This window comes from Patella vulgata, chromosome 4 (genome assembly GCF_932274485.2).
Source record: "Patella vulgata chromosome 4, xgPatVulg1.2, whole genome shotgun sequence".
Classification (NCBI taxonomy): Eukaryota; Metazoa; Mollusca; class Gastropoda; family Patellidae; genus Patella; species Patella vulgata.
In genome coordinates this window covers 52923321-52943245 of record NC_065882.2, presented here as the reverse complement: position 1 = coordinate 52943245, position 19925 = coordinate 52923321, and the positions used below count along the sequence as shown (strand labels likewise).

Below are 19925 nucleotides of genomic sequence, written 5' to 3'. Positions count from 1 at the left end.
TTTTTTATTTTATTAACTTAAATCATTCTAAATCCTGATCTCTTTTCCATCCTATTATTGAGATTGTGTTTGATTAATGATGATGTACGCTAAATCCTTGTCACTATACACTGATCACTTGATCAGATGTGACATAGGAAAACTACGAGGTAATGATGTGATTTAAAATCTGATTCACAATATAATATAAAATAGTATTATGTTAGCTATGTTTCATAATATTTATTATATTAGTGCTGTAACTATAGGCCTTATGTCATAAGAAAAGTGATCTCGGTAAATTATCATAAATTATTGCATACTTTGAACTGATAATCAGCTTTATATTTATAACGGATTAAATACACATATATCATTTCACCAGTATGACCGAAAGTCTAGTTGTCGGAATTAAGGCTGATAACAATAACTAGGTTGAGAAGAACGCCATCTGTCTTATATTCTGTTTTATAATTTAGTATTGTTTTGTTACATAATGTAAAAAGGATACTCAAGGGAGTGAATTAGTTGTGATTTTCTTTTTTTTAACGTATTGTTTTAACATTAACTTCAGAAAAATTTGTGTTAATGACTTTAAGGTAGTGACAGATTATTAGAATTGTTTAGTTGCTAACAAATATAATATTTAAATTTAGTTACAAATTTTGGGGAGGACAGGACAGGGGAAGTCCGAACACAAAGACGATGTTTTGTCCTAAATAATGATATTAATGTTTAAGATTAATTAATACAAAATGTAATTAGGACGATAGTAATCATGTCAGATCTGTATGTATCGTGATAGATAGCTTAACAGTAAAAAAAAAATTAGCCTGACGGAATATGTGCAAATTGAAAAAGACCATTGTTGAAGAAAGTTGTGAATATCTATTCAGAGGTTTATGAATATTTTTATAAAATATTTTAATTAGATATGTCACCTTTTTACTGGATATGACATTTGAATTAACGACAAATGTCTTGGCAGGCTTTTGTTTATAAAAGGTTAATTTATAACCTACAAGAGCCTCCATGGCAAAACCCTAACATTGCTAGGAAAAATCCCTCGGAAACATAGCCGTATTGATCTCCTCAGGTGATTTCGAGTGGCACCTCTTAGTGGCGAGGATGACAAGTTACGCACTATCTACTAGTTATCTGTCATATCCTGTCAAACTGATAGCTGGCTTGTTTTTCTCTGGTAACTAGATCAAGCAGAACAAGTATAGAAGTAGTGTAGGAGGCTGTCCATATACACGCTTGTTGTTAAACATGCTATAACACTGGTCTATACCATAAGCTTAATGTACCTTATTACAGCATTGGGATAAGTGTTTCCATATTTTTGTAATAATTTGTGGATGTGATATAATCGCAGGATATTTTGCTTTTCTTTTGTAAGTACTTATTGAATCTTTGTTTTTCTCATTTTCTGTGAAATCGAAATCTATTCTGCAGAAGATAAGTAATAGTCTGAAATTTAAAACAGAACAAATATGCTAGTTACTGGTATCTTTTTTAATGGCTTATGTAAAATATTTTGTTCCCAAATTATGAAAATTATTTTTTTCTCAAATTATGAAAATTATTTTTTCCCCAAATTATGAAAATTATTATTTTATCATTAAAAAGATTATTTTGAGATAGATACACTCAGGGACCGAGGATGTGACAAAAAGATAAATTATTGTTTAAAAAGTTTAATATTGAAAATAATTGTTGATTATAAAATATCTGTTTGCAACACAATTTATTTTTTCATAGCAGGATGTGGTTTTAATGATAAATTTTGCCATTTTGTAAAATGTAATTAGACTTAATGTATAATGCCAACAGCGATAGTTGATCCAATATTAAATAATATTTTAGTTTTCTTTGATAAAAAATTTAGTCGACAGTGAGTATTAGGTTGTTTAACGTTATTAAATTGACAGTTAATCTAGTTTAGCTAAATCATTGTGCATTTAATTGTTGTCATAAAAAGCAGGAAATGTATTCTTAAATTCTTGATGCAGTCAACCAGTTATAACCTCAATCGACATATCCTGAAATTGTATATAGGCTATTTATGTAGAAATCATTGATATCATTGGGGCAATTTCAAAGGGATTTGTTCCTCAATTAAAATTTTACAGGATTCAAATAACGGCTGCTTATAAGAGGGATAAGATGTTGTGGGAGCTTCTTGGGAACATAATTCAGATTGTCTCTTTTGATTATTAAGTAATTAAAATAATCTAATTAATTTATATTTAATTTAATGAAATTTATTTGACTAAGTCATTTATGATAAGCTTAATCAATATATTTATACCAATTGAATGAAATGACTATTTCAAAGAATATTAAATTGATAAGAAAATGGGTGCATTATTGATTATTTTTCAAACACAAACAACTGTTTATTATGTTTGTAAAATTATCTATAAATCTATAGAAAACAACCTTGTGATTTACTGATCTTGTGGAAGAATAAAAAAATGAGTAGATAGATATTCTGAGACATAAAACACCCCATTGTGGTAAAATCTGTGTGTTTTAAACTGTCTCAATGGGGATAATTATCTAGGTAATTTATCTCGGTTGAAGTGGACGTGTTAAAGTTCTGTAATGTCACACGGCAAGTAGCTGAAGGGATTAGGACGGGGTAGGCCTATATAACATCCATATTAACATGCAAGACTGACATTAAAACGGTCATTTACCCTCCCAATAACTGACACTTTCACAGATCAATAGACTTTAGATCAACTTTAGTTTGATGTTTGTATTTTGTAAGCCCTCTCCTCAGGCAAAATGTGGGTGACCCTGTAAGGTCACGAGGTAAGTGAAGATAATATATAGTACAAGATAAGTTACATGTAGGATGACACCTGATGTCATGTCGTTTGGCCTATTACAATAAAAGAAAAATAATCAAGAGTTGCCCCAAAAATATGAATCTCATAAATATTACACTTGTTTTAAGTGAACAGATAAAATCAGCTAAATGAATAATGGTTGATGAATTTAGATATTGAAAAATGATGAATTTGATTTGAAATTTGTTCATATCTCAATATAATACTACTCAAATTAAAACTGGATTCTATTTCTGTTTCATTTATATGGTTGTGTATTCTGGGCATTTAACATCATAATAATAGTACCATTGACCTTGATTAGACATCCAGTTAAAAATCTGGATAATGCAAAGTCTTTGAAAAGATTTTGCGTAATTTTCTATAATGCAGGTTTTGCTTGGTAGGTTGATCTGTAGTCAACCAACACAGTTAATCTGTGCATTACTGAATGCGCTCTATGATGAAGTGCGGACCTAATCTCTAAAACGGGTGTTGGATGGCCAAATGGTTAGCGCGTGCGCGCTATATCGTAAGGCCTGTCATTGAGTCAACTGGCGTGGTTTCGATTCCCTGGTTGTATGTGACAAGGAGTAGGGTCGCCTGCCCAATGTTGTGGGTTTTCTCCAGGTCCTCCTGTTGTCTCCCACTGCTAAAGACCCCTACACGCAAGCAAATTATTGAAATAAAATTGAACCATATGTTACTCTCAAAATGACCTAGTTTGTGTCTAGTGGACGTTAAACCCCATTTATCCCTCTCTCTCTAATCTCTAAAAGGAATATCAATCCAAAAATGATTCATAGATTACAAAGAAATAATAAATTGAAAATTATGCAGCATTCTGCAGACGAAAAAACTGGATATGGTCAAAACGGAAGTAAATGGTCAAATATCAAACTGCAATCTTATTAAATAACAACTGGAATTTGAGATAGGCAGAATTCCCTAATAGCAAACTGGATATGGTCCATAGAGATGAAATCTGAAACAGACATGATGCACATGGATTATATTATGGACGCAGTATACAATCTTCTAAAGTTCAGGTTTGTCACACATTCAAAATCGGAGGTTTTAATTGAAGGTTGATAAATAAAAGAAAGAAATAATAGCTGTGTGGTTTACAATTTTATCTAAAAAAAATGATAATTTGATGAAATATAACTGAATTATTTATTCCACTTCCATAAACGTATTCTTTCTGCAAATGGTCTACAGGATGACTACTGGTGCTCTATGTTTTACTAAACAGATCATGTTTCTGGCTGATCCTGAGCATGTGGTCATTTCAGGAACTACCCTTATTGTGGTGTAAAATTAATATCAAAGGTTACATATCTTTAATCCTTTTTGGGTGACAAACAAAAATCAAATTTGTGATTTTCTAATATAGTATAAAATTAGTGCAACATCCTTTTCAATATGTTTCCCTGGAAATAAATATTTAGTCATTTTATCATAATGCACAATCATCATTAGACATCATTTAAATTATCCTTTGATCAAGTCTTTTCATTCTGCAGAATATATTGTGAAAAGGTTTATGAAAATATTTTATCATTGTGTTGTAAGTGAATTCTCTTGTTAAACATTATAACTTTTGTCAATTTGAAGCAAATTAATATTATATAATATTTTACATGATTCAGTGTAATATGGAAACATGAGAAATATATTGGTAGCTTGGTTAGTTTTTATGATGTTTTTAAGATTGTATCATGTCTGGAACTCATCTAGTAGAAGCATTAACTTCCGTCCCATTTTTCTCTTATCCACTTTAATTATGGTTACGTACAAACTTTTTAGAGTTATTGTTCTATTATGATTTGGATCTTTATTTTTCAAACATTACTGAAAACACTTTTAATAATTTGAAAACAAATTTAAATCTGACTACAATTTTTTGTTAATTGTTGTTTTGCTTGTCAGTGATTTTACAGATTATACTTCTGTAAATGGTAAATGCTTGCAGAATTAAATGAGTATTGAGCAGTTTTCTTTAAAACTATACATATGTACTGTATACAGAAATGCAAGTTTTGATATTAAGAGTGTCAGTTAATCACTGTACCATCTTCATGATCAGTTAATATTTATGTATGGCTGCAAGATTTTTTTGAAGGGAGTGGTGTGTGTGTGTTGATGGCTTTAGTTTTTTTTTATTGCTACAAATACTAATATAATAGAAGAAAATAAATCCATGTGGCTAGCGTGGCTATCTGTAAGAATTGACTTGATATCACGCTGGTTATGTGGATTAAATATTGAATTTTTGAGGATTAGGACTATGTCAATTTTAGTTGGTAGTCAGGTTAAATTCCACAAACACTAACAGTATTAGCTGTACAGTAAACTTAAGGATGACGTCAAAATAGTTAGCAGACTTGAGCTTATATGTCAGGTACATACTTCGTCACGTTACAGATTTGATAAATTCTGATTTAGCATCATGAATGAAGTTTACGTAATCCAGAGCATTCCTACTGTAAATATTGTAATTTAATAGTGATAGAAATACAGGCCATCATAAGCTTATTAAATGCTTGATATCTTGATAACTAAATTGAACACTAGCTATTGATATAAACCAATTTTTATTATATAAAAAAAAATGAGGAAGGTTTTCAACTTTTACCAGAAAAGTAGTATGCCATTATAAATATGATTCATTATATTTGTACCAGCTTACCTTTATTAAGAAAAATAGGTTTATTTTGATTGGACTTAACGATATAGTATGGTAGCTGTCAATTTATCATGTATAAAATTGTATACCTGTAGCCTGAAGGCAATAATCAATAGGAAAAACTTTGATCATCTTTTCATCTGTTAACTACTATTAAATAAATCATCAATGTCAGTTTCAAAATTTATTTGATTGACCAGCACTCTGCTCGTATAAATGTTCCTGTCAAAAATCAAACTCCCAGTCTTAGGTATAAAATCCAATCACTTCCAGTGAGCTATACATCCCTGCAACATGGTCTATAGGGTGGCTTTACACAACCCATTTTGAAACCGCATTATTAAATTGTCATCGACCTTTTATAATGGTTACCATTTTGTGATTAAACCATTATTTCAGATCAAGTTATCAGATCAATTTATACACAGGGTTTGTTTTATATCCAATTCGAAACAACTAGAACTCATGTTTTGTCATCTCCATTGACAAAATCTTGACAAATGAGAAAATGGCTTAAAAAACTTGATGGTATAAGAGGAATATCATAGCTCACCCTGGTTTTGGAAGTCGGGACATTCTGGTGGCGAGTCCAATGTTCAAACCACCAGCCCACCGTGGCTAGACATGTAAGATTGTTTTTTATCCATGGGTTACATTGCACAAAGTACCCTCCAAATTTTCACACCAATGAGGTGTAGTATGCTTACAGAACATTTAATACCATTACCAGTTTATGTGGAATATGTCCTGAACCCGGTTGAGTGCAAATGAGTGCAATCTTGACAAGATCAATCCAATAAATTTGTTTTATAAGCTTATATTATTTATTGGTAGGATTACTATAGCTTGGGAGTGTTTTAATGCGAATGTTGGCCTCAAGATATGGATGTACTAAAGGTGAAATTTAATTTTATGGACTCCATTCATTAACCCATTTTGCAGTTCATGTTGACAGTAAAATAATTTATGGTAAAATATTTCCTTCTGGTGTTCCAGTGAAACACTGTAATACTTTGATGTGATCTCACTGATGAAATTGACAATATTTTTGACAGTTAACAGTATGCACCCACTGAGAACCAGACCCACAATACCTGTCAATAACATTATGACCAGTTTCATTCAATCAACTTATTTTATTAAACCATTTTCTAAGTGAAACTAGATGTGATATCACTGATATTAGGTTGGAGGGGGGGGGGGGTACGTTCATCCTCCTATAAAATTTTGAAAAGTTGTGGTGTCAATGGTGATTTGTGGCACATGTCTCAATCCAAGTATAATATTCAATTTCAACTTCCCCATCACCCCAACAGACATAAAGCTCAAATTTACATGTTTCAAAGAAACAGAATATAACAAGCAAACTTTTTTATACTGTTAATTAAGGGGGACCTGGGCCCCTAGGAGTTCCCCCCACTGTGATCCGCCCCTGAGATTTTCGTGTATTGTTGAAAGTATTCCTTTCTGTTTGATGTCATCAGTGATATTGCATGACTTGTCAGGTATGTTCAGTTAATTAATGGAGCACAAGCAGGCCCTAATATCATTAACAGGGTGGATGACTTTCTCTCATTATTATAATGTTGAGCTGTAAGCCTCTATATTGTCATATATGTATAGTAATTGTGTTGTTCTTATCTTACATATTCAGTTAGCAATATAAGTTATCAGAATTTCTCACAGACAGATGCAAGCCCATATACCAGTAACATTTGACTTGTAAAATTAAAAGTTTTTAGGAGGTATTTCATCATTTTGGGAAACCTGAGACAACTTTAAGCAATCTGTAGTTAAAAGCAATTGATTTTATCATTGTACTAATAATTAGAATAAATGTATGGAATTGATCTGTCAGTCATTTTTGTCTAGCTGATATGTCTTCTATGGTGTTGACAACTTTTGAAAGATTTGAGGAGACAAACTCATCCTCAAGACTCTTCTGTAGCCTACTGTTGATAGATAGATTTTATTACATAAGTCACCCTTTTTGGGCAGTATATGTAGGTACAGCATTCCAAAGAAATGTTAAAATAATATTTAAAAGAGTGATGTGCGAATATGAATTGTTTTCTTACATTTGTTAAACGAACACTGCAAAATCCTCCTGTTGAATAGTATCAAATCTATACAATAAATTCTTTTAGAAAAATCGCTAATATTTGTTTAAAATCAGTGTCAACTCAAATTATAAGGATGCCATTGTTAGGAAGTATTCTGCCCTTTAAGCGTCTTTTGTTTCAAAACCATAGTGTAAGATACACCTTGGCATTGTTCTTGGGTAAGAAAAGTTCACATTTAATTGCTGACAGGAATAAGGAAAAAAAATTGATCTAAAGTAGTATTTTCTTGTCCCCAAGTTTAAAAAGAAAGATGTACATGGCAGACAAAAGACAGGTACCCTATTGTATGTTTAAAAGTTGACAAACAATAGCAATGACAATACGGAAAATACCATTATCTTATTTGTCAACAACAAAGACGAATAATCGTATATTATTACTTAGAGTTGTGATGCAATTAATAAAGATGTAAAACCACAAATCTTCTTTTCATGGTCACATGTTGATATTGCAATGTCCCGCTTTCAAATGAATTATTATACTAACATGTTGATATGGTATATGTACGTGATAGTAGTTCGGATTATTATAATATACAATACTTATTGTTCATGTATGTGTATGTAAAATTTTACTTACAAGCACAATATAAAAAATCTGATGACGTTGATAATGATATGTACACTCATTACTAATTGGTGATTAATTGGTAATTATTTAATATTTACTTATTTTTTCTTGTTATTTCCTTGAAAAAGGATGATGCCATATGAATTAATGACTCTATTTTTCTATTTGCAGTTTTCTGTGGTGAATTTTAAGTCGGCAAATTGGAGCATAACGCCAACACTGAGGGTGACCGAGAAGGTGGCAGGAGGAGAACCATGGGAAGGAAGAAAATTCAAATATCACGGATCAGTGATGAAAGGAATAGACAGGTCAGGTTTTTTAATAAAATGTATAAAAAGACAAAGACCACTGTTTTCTTCCATTTGGTTACCCATGAATTGTTGTTAGTTTTAGTTGTATTTTACGGCCGCTTCCACCGAGGTGATATCGCAGTCATTACCCATGAATGTAATTCCTTCTATTTATAGTCTTTTTATCCCTTTTCCTTTTACTCCATGCGTGACAACTTTTGTGTAGAATCAAAGAAAATGATTTGAATTTATATTTTCTGCAACGTTTAGGTGAAACTCTATGATTTTGAGGCAGAAGATTGGAGAGTTAAGAGTTTGGTTACGTTGTAGGATGGAATGTTGTACATGTTTGCTAGTGTGCCACTTCAAGATTTCCATAGTGAACCTCATGCATGTTTTGGAGAAAGATGGCCACATGTTGCTCCATCTGTGGTAGAAATAAGTGGTCACCTAGCTGGGGCCTATATACATGCGTGTAGGGTAGCATTACCCTGGTTCACTGAGTATGGTGTTGACTCAATAACCAGGAGGTCAGTGTGTTGGTCGAGAAACTTCCTGAGGATTATCTAACCTCCAGTATCCCTGTCAGTGGTGCAGGATGGAGGATCTTGCAAGGAAAAAAGTGTAGTGGTACAGAAAAGTAGGATGTTTGAAATTAGCAACATATCCATATATTTTCTATATAGTGTCTTCTTTCAATTTTAAATAAGCCCATTTCCTGGCTGTTACCTACATCTAATATATCATTATGTCATGATTTAAACTTTCTTGATTAAACTTGAGATGACAAACGCTGTTCTTAAATGTCATCAATACAGTATAGGAATATTTTTTTCATTTAGAAAATCAATTAATGCTCATCCGGTAGTGCTTCGATCATTTTCCCGCCACTATTATTGTTGCGCATTTGCTATCCTGCTTGGGTATTGCGAAGACTTATAGCTCTGTAAAAGATGACTGCTTTATCATCTGATGTCACATCACGCGGTGTCAATCATTGGCTTAATGGCACGTGCATAGTTTACATAAGACGCTACTAGTCCGGGCAGAATGGTGCCTTTTACTCATTTTACATACCCAGGTACACTAAAAATAGGAAATATTTTTTACCTACATATACTTGAGACACCATGAATTATTTTTCTAATGATTAAAAAAATGTTCTAGAATTTAATTTGCATAGCGACTATCGAATATTCACTGATGATCATTGTGGGATAAACTGTGTTACTGTGATAGGCTGACTCAAAGACTAACTTTGAACTGCCCTCTTTCTTTCCATGCTATCTTCCAGCCTAAATTTGAATATGTTGTGTGTTTGTTTGCCATTGCTTATGGTTGTTTGCTTTTGTTTGTGATGAGTTTTGGTTGGTTCTCAGAAGTATGAGGTTCTTCGGGTAATTGTTTGATATTTTTAATAAGCATCTATTATATCTTTAATGTACTGGCAGTCTAATTACATTTAATTACTGTCAGAACCTATGCTTTAGTCATCATTTAAATGACATTTCACACCAACTATCTTGTGTTAGTTATTTGTTTTAAGATTGTCTTCCAGGACAGAGAGCACACATATTCAAATTTAAAATGTTTTTTCGACCCTATATGAACTGATATTTTGGTACTTATTATTTTTCGATCTGAAGTAAAACTAAATAATTGATGGAATTCGATGAATTTCTTGTCTCCTGTAAGTACAGTGGACTCTGTCACTTCCGACGACGTACAGGATCGATACAATATGCCGAATTATACAGCATGATGGAATACTCAATTGTCTCAATATCGAAAGTATTATTGTACCTTGGATACCACAAGTATGCATCTTCGAATACCCAGAACATAAAATATGATAAATGTTTCTGTACATTCAAAATTTTATTACCTAAAATGTTGTAATTCGGAATATTCAGAATACAGACTACTCAAAACATGAAAATGATGACAGATTTCACAGAATGCTCTACATAGTATTCAGATGTCAGGAGTGACAGAGTCCACTGTATAAGCCTATGAAAGATTTGATCATTAAAATCATTTAAAATTGACTACCGGTAATATTCAAAATTTATGGAACAGATTTATGGAACAATTTTTTGGATGGGTCAAAAACTGTTTATAGACTAACCATAACTTAGAATACTTAAATAGTAAACTCCATATATATTCGATGTGACTTCTAAAATTAATATGTTCACCAAAGTTTGAAATGGTTTTATAAGCTCCTTGTTTAGATTTTCAAAGTTATGATATTGCAAAATAGAATTCTTTTTATGATACAAGAAGAGTTCTCACATTCATTATATAATACATCCTAGACAGTTTTATTCTGTCTTGAATATAATATAGACTACACATGTACTGTATTAAGAAATATGACTTTTGTTACATCTGTCTACCTCGGGGTGAATTATTTTGACAAAATGTCTAGAGAATCTAGGATGGGGAGACTAACATGCCAGTTTATCTATACGAATGAGATTTTGTCATGCCATAAAGACTTCAGTCAACCTGTGACACGAGCAGATTGCAAAATATAAACTGTGACAGTTTTTTTGGCCTAATTAGAAATCACGAAATTAGGTGACATTTCTAAGGTGAAACTGATAAATGGCATAGAAGTGAACCAGAAAGCTCTCATAGATCATAACATGTAGATTGTACAATTTGTTTACCTTAATTAGGACACAGTTGATCGTGTGGGTGTGAATTGTCTTGTCTATAATAATATATCGGTAAATACTACTTGAGTAAGCTATATCAATCACTGTGAACACCATGAATAGGATTATCAATAACTCTTTCTATTTTTATTCAGTCAGCGTACCCTTGTTCAGTCAACCGATCTTCATGTAGATTTTCTCTTTTTATGCGCCCACATTTTCATGTTGACGTATATTGTCGTCGCCACTGTACCTCTGTCCGTTCACATTTTGTTTGTGGACACTCTACAGGTCACAATTTTTATCCAATTTGAACAAAACATGAAATAAAGGTGTATCTTCCGAAGATCTGAGTTCCTGTCTAAATTTGCATGTATCAGACTGTAACTTCATGGATTATGGCCCCTGATTAAACGAAAAATCACATTTTTAGTTTGTGGATCCTCTAGAGGTCACTATTTTGATCTGATTTTGATGAAACTTGAAATGTATGTTTATATCACAAAGATCGTGGTTCATTTCGATATTCGCTCATATCGGAACGTAACTTCCACGATTATGGGCCCTGATTGTTTGAAAAATCACATTTTTAGCTTGTGGACCCTCAAGAAGTCAGAATGTAACTTCCTGGATTATGGCCCCTGATTGTTTGAAAAATCACATTTTTAGCTTGTGGACCCTCAAGAAGTCACAATTTGTGTTCAATTTTAAAAAATGTTTAAATATTTCACCGTTGCACCCGGTGATGGTTGAGGTCGAATTTCGTAAAAATCTGACTGAAACTGCAATTAGTCTAAAAGTATGTAATACTGAGGTTGTAGACCCTTTTTTTTTTCGATTTTGATGAAGCTTGACATGTTTGTTTATAACCCAAAGATCTCAGTTCCTTCCATTATTTTTTGCAAATCGACCGTCGCTTCCTGGATTATGGCCCCTGATTGTACAAAAATTCATGTTTTTTAGCTTGTGGAACCGCTAGAGGTAACAATTTTTATCTAATTTAAAAAACTGTTTAATATATCACCATTACACACAAATGATAGTTGAGTTCGAATCTCGTAAAATCAGACCAAAACTGCTTGACAAAATGGCTGCTGCTTGTACGAAAATAGTGTAAAAGTATGTAATACCAAAGTTGTGGACCCTCTAGAAGTCACAGTTTTTATCCGATCTTGATGAAACTTAAGATATATGTTTATATATATTCCAAAAGATCTCACTTCTTTTGATATTCGTGCATATCGGACCCTAACTTCCTGGCTTATGGCCCCTGATTGTACAAAAAATTTCTTCTTTTTTGAGCTTGTTCTCTGTCCATCTCTTGCAAAATGTGAGTGTATCTTGCCTGGCAACCGCTGGCTTTAGTGCAAAACGGTTAGACTCCACAATCCCCAGTGCAGGCTATAGATATCATGTTGGTTTTGTCTAAAGTTGCTTAAATCATGACAAATTTGAGATTTAACAATTATTGTTCATGCTGTATATAAATTTTAAGAGACGTCTTTTCATATCGGAGCCATGAGGCTAAGTGAGTGTTGGCTGAGAAAGTTCATCAGGATTTTCCGGCATGGTTTCCCCTTGTCAGTGGTACAGTGCTGAGGGCCTGACAAGGACAGCTGTCTAGTCATTCGGTTGGAATTAAAAACCGAGGTCCTGTGTACCCATTGGCATGCACGTAAAAGATCCCTTGGCAGTTGGAATTTGATATATAGGAGTATGTTTTAGTGCCGCTGTCTGGACAAAATTTACCTTAAAGCACACTGTATGGCATCTGCCTGTCTTCATTAGAACAGTAGGACGTTAAATCCAATTTCATTTCATTTCTTTTCATAACAGGGAGCCACAGTGGGACAGGGAATGATGAGGTGGCTCATTAACCCAAAATTTGAGTGTTTGATCCTGAGCGGAAAGTTCCTTGTGAATTTTCAGTCCGGTTTCCTCTTTTCAGTCTAGTCAGGTGCACGTGCATCTAGTTGACATGAAGGAATGAAAACCTGAGGTCCCATTTTCCCTCTAATGCTGTTTGTGATGGGTTTTTTTTAAAAATATTTTGTTGTAGTAAATCATGTAAAATTTTGATAGGTAGATCATTAAGTAATTCCCAATTGTGTTGAATGTTGATAAAGTCCATATATTTCTCTTGTTTACTTTATTTCTACATCATCTTACAATGACAGACATCATGAATTTTTTATTTCTCTAGATGGTAGTTAGGATTTCTGACGTCAATTTCCTGGTATTGATTATCAAATCAAATATCAGAACTGCTTTTTGGGTTAAGTACTCTTGTTCACACAAGATGTGCATAGTTCTAATAAAATAATAGTTTGGCGCATGGAAAAACTTGGTTATCAATGATTGCATTTAATTGAAGATAGATTGTACTGCAATGCAATCATTGAAGACCAAAAACTAAAACAGTCTGCAGATTTATAATCTTCTTAGAACTGATTCCACTCATCTAGATATTGATTAAAAATCCTTTATCTAAGTAGTTATATTTGAAATAACTGATGTTTCAAATGACTGGGGCTTTAACAATCATTTCACAAATCACCAGCATTTTCTATGTATGAAGGAGTGAGACGTTGGCTCTCTAACCTAGAGGTCCCATGTTCAAACCCAGTCTTGGTTGAGAAAGTTCCTCAGGATTTTCCAGTGTGGTTTTTCCTTATCAGTGATACAGGATGGCAAGAGGAGTGTCTGGTTCAGATGGCACGAAAAACCGAGGCCCCATGTACACATTAGTGTGCACATAAAAGATCCTGTGGCAGTTGGAATCAAGTAGGCTGTAGTGCTGCTGTCTGAGCAAAATTTCCACTCATAGCACAATGTATGGCATGTGCCCGTCTTCAGTAGCCCAGTCAGAGCAAAACAGTAGGACCTTAAACCACATTTCATTTCATTTTTATGTATGAACCAGAGGTGGTCTTTAAAATGACAGTTGACTTTATACATGCTCAGACTTTACTTGAGACTAACACTGTCGCTTGTCAATATCAGGGGGGTTGGATGGCTGAATGGTTAGCGTGCGCGCGCTGTATCATAAAGTCTGTCATTGAGTCGACTGGCATGGTTTCGAATCCCCGGTTGTATGTGGCAAGGAGTAGGGTCGCCTGTCCGACCTCGTGGGTTTTCTCCGGGTATTCCGGTTTCCTCCCACTGCTAAAGACCCCTACGCGCAAGCGTATTATGTAAATAAAATTAAACCATATGTTAGTCCCGAAATAACCTAGTCTGTGTCGAGTGGACGTTAAACCCCATTTCTCTCTCTCTTGTCAATATCAGATCATCATGCAATCACCAAATACCCATGTGTAGCGATGAGCTACATCTCCATTCACGCCCATTTCCTGGAACCTCACTTATCTGGCTTTATTAAGAGTTAGGTGGAATGAAAATTCTGGACATAAGAGAAGTTAAAAATGAATTGAAATACAAAAGATATTAATAAGACAACTATAATTTATGTACACCCTTCATATCATTGTAACTCTTTCACTGTCCACATTATATCCTTGGTGTACTTCCATTATACCCCCATTTCAAACTAAAGCAGTTGTCTAAATGTTGATAAGATTTTATTCAATTTGAGACTTTGAAGTCATGATTTGAATAATTTTAGGGAAGATGTACCCTGGAGCTAATATCAATCTTATAGACCCAGACATCTTTATCTAGACATAGACAAGCCTCTATTCATATTTTCTTTGTTTAAAGTTAACTTTAATGAGAATTTTAACCTGCGTTTACAGGAAACAATACTGTAAAGTTTCATCAAAACAAGTTCCGACAAGCATGAAATTATAGACTTGGCGCCATGCCATTTATACAGGAGCTTCTCTCATTAGCCATTAGGCATTGTGCCACTGCTGTCAGAAACTTACTTGACCCCTCTGACCTCATCCTTCAATTACCTCATATTATTGACAGGTGGTGTTGAATGACATCAATATCACCTGGACATTATCAGCTGGACATTCACACCTTTAATCATATAGATTAGCTAATAATTAATATGACAATTGTTATAGACATTTGCATAGAGATTGCAATTATTTTTGCCCCCATCCCTCTTTATAACTACTTCCATCATGGTAACCATGTGGTAACTATCTCTGGTAACTTGCATGTTTTCAAGGCTCTGTTTTAATATTATTATGAACTGTTGAATAAAACAGGGTTAAAGATACATTATGGAAGATTTAATAATACAACTGGCTAATCTCGCTATATAATAGTTCAAAAATAGATAATTAAAAATGAATATATTGAATATTTTTCGTTGAAATTACTTTATTCTGAGCAAAGTTATCAGTGTTTGAAGTTTTGAAAAGATCATCAGTCTGATTAAAACACATATATCCTATTTCATTTTGGTTTTTTTATAGTTCAAAATTCTGTTTTACTTGTCTTAACTACACTAGGATCTGGAAGAGTTGTTATCATTGATGTGTTCTGGATGATGTGAGGAATTAGCCAATGAAACAGTCTGTTACGGCAAACTTTTGGCGTGTGGTGCACGGAACTGTGGGTAATCCTCTAAAAACATAAATGCAGATTGGTTAATCAAATGTCTGACGCCATAGGGTCAAAAGCCACTCGTATGACCCCCTGATGCAACCTCCCAGTACAACTGGTTAGATCTTCATGTAGTGTAGATTTGTATTTTAATCAGATTGACAAGATTATCAAATTAAATCTTGGTAATCTGATGGTCTTGAGTGTTGATTATAGGCTTGTCATGTAAATAAATGTCTAAATAATAATTAACATTAAACAAATTAAACTCTCAGCTCTTTAAAGCTTTTGGGGAAAAAAAAAAAATGTTACATATTTTGATTTGGATGAAATTGTGTAGGTAATATTTAAATGACAGTAAGCTTTTGATTTTTAACATGTAAATCAATATTTGTTTTTAAAATGCTATTTGGAAAAATCAGACAAATGTCTGTATTATTGATAACATGTAATCAACAAATAAATGTTTTATAAATCCATCTTTCTCGTGGCTTCCATCTTGTCTGCCATTTTAGGATAAGAATATTGACCACTGTCTAATTGAATTGGAAGTTGTTTGCAAATCTTTCTGTTAGTTTTTAGAATTATCATCTGCAACATGTTAAATTAACAGTGAATTGAATACTTAAAGCTGTGATGTGGCTGAAGGATAATTTGAACATGTTCCTTTATTTAAATTACACAAGCTCTTTAATTTGAGTCAAAAAATAAAATTGTCGATTTCATTGGATTTTATATAATGATTTGTATTGTGGGATGACATGTTCAAAATGTTAGGTCTGTGTACAAACTCAGTGTAGAAATATAACCAATTTGTTATTCTACTTGATACAGCGTGCAGCAAACCAAAATTTCATATAGAGCTTGCTACATCGCTAAACGAAATGACACATTATATCAACCCAATTCAATACCGTTTTTGATCTTTCTAACCTGGTTTAGATGGGATCTGGGCCAGAGTGTTCATGAAAAGAAATGAGCTGTTCTTTAGTTGTCAAATAGCAAGTATAATAAAATAAAGAATGTGGCGTGAAATCAATTATTCCAAATTGATTTTAATCATTTTTGGACTACATTTTTATTTTTTATTATTATTGTGTATGATGGTTTGAAAGTTTATATTTGTGATTTTGTCTGGAGTGTCAAACACAATCGATAATTTCATCAAAATACATTAACAGCCAGTTCCCCAAATGGAATATGGTATTACACGTAAAGTTCTGCTTTACACCTATTGGCTGCCACCCTAGTTTGGCTAAAATTTATTTAGTTGTATTAAGTATAAATGTTTCATCAAATATTTGTATAATAATATTGTTGCAAAATATCATTGAATTATTTTGGTCTTTTGCAGGTGACCTTTACAAAGCGTAAGTTTGGATTGATGAAGAAGGCATATGAATTAAGTGTTTTATGTGACTGTGAGATAGCTCTGATTATATTTAATGGCAATAATAAACTGTTTCAATATGCCAGTACAGATATGGATAAAGTTCTACTTAAATATACAGAATATAATGAACCCCATGAGAGTCGCACAAACAAAGACATTATAGAGGTAAGTTTATTATTTATTTCATGTACGGTACCAGGTGTGAGTCTAATATCATGGTAAATCTCAGATCAAGATTTTTGCCAATCAGATCGGAACATTTCTGATCAGTCATATAATAGTAAAAATTTGAAAACATTAGACATTATGCTTGAAGTAAACCTTTTTATATTAAAAGCTTACATACACTTTTCTGGTACCTTATTGATGAAGTCAATTTAATGTGTTGAGTAAAATGTGTTATAAAGAACATTCAAGCTTTATTACCTCTTAAAGATCACTAATAAAGTTCAATAAATGAAGTCATATAATGCTAAAGCAGATATGTCATTAGTAATTTAGACATATTTTTTATCAATTCAGATTCAACTTCTCCTCGTTATATTTCAAGAAATATTTGTGACTTATAGGCTATACTGAGTATAACAACTTGCATCACTTATTTCACGCATTAAGGATGTGATAAACCATTGGTAAAGTTTATCCCGTTTTCTTAGGAAAACTATGAGAGGGGTATCCTGGTTAATAGCTTGAAAAGGAAGGATATTAGCTGATTCAATGAATCAATCTTTGGAAATTTGTCGAAATTTACCTCAAGTGACTGAAATTTAGGCCAAATAACAGTGTCACGACCATCCTTACCTACTTTTATAACGGATCTCAAGTGGGGAATTCCTCCCCCAAAATATTTTTAGAACGATTGCGTTAGACTACAACCAATCATATTCTAGGTTATTATTAAGTATAAAGGCTTTACACACCACATTGCATAATATTAAATAATAATATAATAGGCTTGGTTATAATGGATTTTGCATATTATACATAATTTACGTCCTTTTCACACACATTACACGGAACTAAGTTTGAATAGATATTTACCAAGTTGTCAAGGTCAATATTGCAGGATTTAAAATGTTTTTCACCAATCATATCTTTAAACCAATGAAAACATTTTGAATGTATTCAAAATAGAAATCATTCTTGCCAATTATATTTATTACCAAACCATAAACATTTTATTTGAGAGAGCCTTTAGATATTTGCATAATGTAGGTGTTTCTGATGCAATTCATACATCCAATATACCTGTACCTGCCAACTAACCTGACAACTGACAAGAATCCGTATATATTTTGCATACGGTCATAATGTTAAGGCCCCCCCCCCCCCCCACACACACACCCCATAATCCAGCCTTAAAAAAAAAAACTTCTGGAAGATAAGTATAAAACTGTTTTTTTTTGTATATCCCACCATCGTGTTAATAGTCAACAGTGTTTTAAACCACTTTAATTTAATCAATGGTATTTTGAAATAATTATGTCAGCCTGTCCTTCTCTGTTCTTTTTATTATGTTATCAACATTTTTCTTAAATCTTTGAAATTCTGAATTTTTATGAGCTTTTCATGAACAAGCAAGAATCGTGTCTGAATTTCTGACAAAACGTTTTGTGTACAGAAATTGTACTATAAGCTTAGACTATAGAAAGTTGTTAGAAATTAGATGAGATGTAAATATTTAATACATTAATCAAACTAAATTGTAGGATTTTCAACCATTTTAAGCACGTTTGTAATTTTTGAACGAAAATTAAATATGTACCAATCATACAGAAAATTGTGCTCATGTAACAAAGGGTGATCAGACAGAGTAAAGACTGGATATAGACTTTAGTTGAAATCAAAATAAAGAAGTTTGAATTTAATATTAAAAACTGTGTTGCCAGAGTTGATGTCAAAACTTGTAAAAATTTCTATACATCTGTTGATTTAAATTACCTTTATCTGAAAAACAATATTATGTCCATGTCAAAACTGTAAATATGTTCTTTGCAGACTGACACTGTGTCATTGATTTATCTTGGTATATCTTGGCAACACATCTGCCACAATACAATTCCTATATCATGTATGGTTTTTAAAAAAATGTCACTGGACACTTGCGATTTGATAAATTATGATTTTGTTGCCAATCACCATCGATTGTGTATATATTCTAGAAATTACCTGTTGAGCTTGAATGGTAGAGAACAAAATATAATAGTCTACATCATTCATTCATGATGACCCCCTGATGTCACCCTCCCACACAAACCTATCATGAAACCCATATGTAAAGAAATCGTACAAGATTTAGATCTTTATTTTAATCAGATTGGTGGGAAGTAGATCTTTAAAAATATTGCTAAAAATAAAAAGTTAGTGCAAGTGATGGGTTATGGCAATATTTCCATGTAATAGCATTGCTATGGATTCTGCTGTCAAGAGACTTTGTGCATGATTGAGAAGATCTTATTTTTTTCTTTTTTTAGGTCTACAAAACAAACATAAGATTTTTTCATATCCATAAATTTTCACCTGATTATTTTGTGTAAATGTTAATATTTTTTATATACCAGTGACTACTATTTTATTAACTCCAAATGGAAACTTCTGAACAGTTACACATATTCTGTAGCAAAACTAATAACATTTTTCTACTAAGGACCGTGATGGTTGGAAAAATGAGAAAGTATAATTACTGTAATGATATAGGATTTGAATGATAATAATACTTTAAAGTAGAAATTTGACTATGGTAATAACTTTCTTAAAGTTACTGAGCATGATTAAAGTGACATAGGAATCTCTTGCAAACTACAATATTGTCAAAGTTGAATCTCTTCTAAGAATATCAGTCCAAAAGCTGCTCAGT

General features: G+C 32.6%; 1 protein-coding gene across 8 annotated transcripts in view; it reads left to right on the top strand.

Moving 5' to 3' along the window:
* LOC126819606 (myocyte-specific enhancer factor 2A) overlaps positions 1 to 19925 on the top strand; it is an 86071-nt gene that overhangs the window by 52344 nt on the left and 13802 nt on the right. For 7 of the 8 annotated variants that reach the window (XM_050547725.2, XM_050547730.2, XM_050547731.2 and 4 more), the window contains 2 exons: positions 8373 to 8509; positions 17030 to 17233. In XM_050547725.2, the coding sequence (XP_050403682.1) occupies positions 8456 to 8509; positions 17030 to 17233 (258 nt within the window). In that variant the 5' untranslated portion in view covers positions 8373 to 8455. Of the gene's footprint in view, positions 1 to 1222; positions 1377 to 8372; positions 8510 to 17029; positions 17234 to 19925 lie in introns of those variants that run through there. The other variant, XM_050547728.2, reaches the window with a different exon arrangement.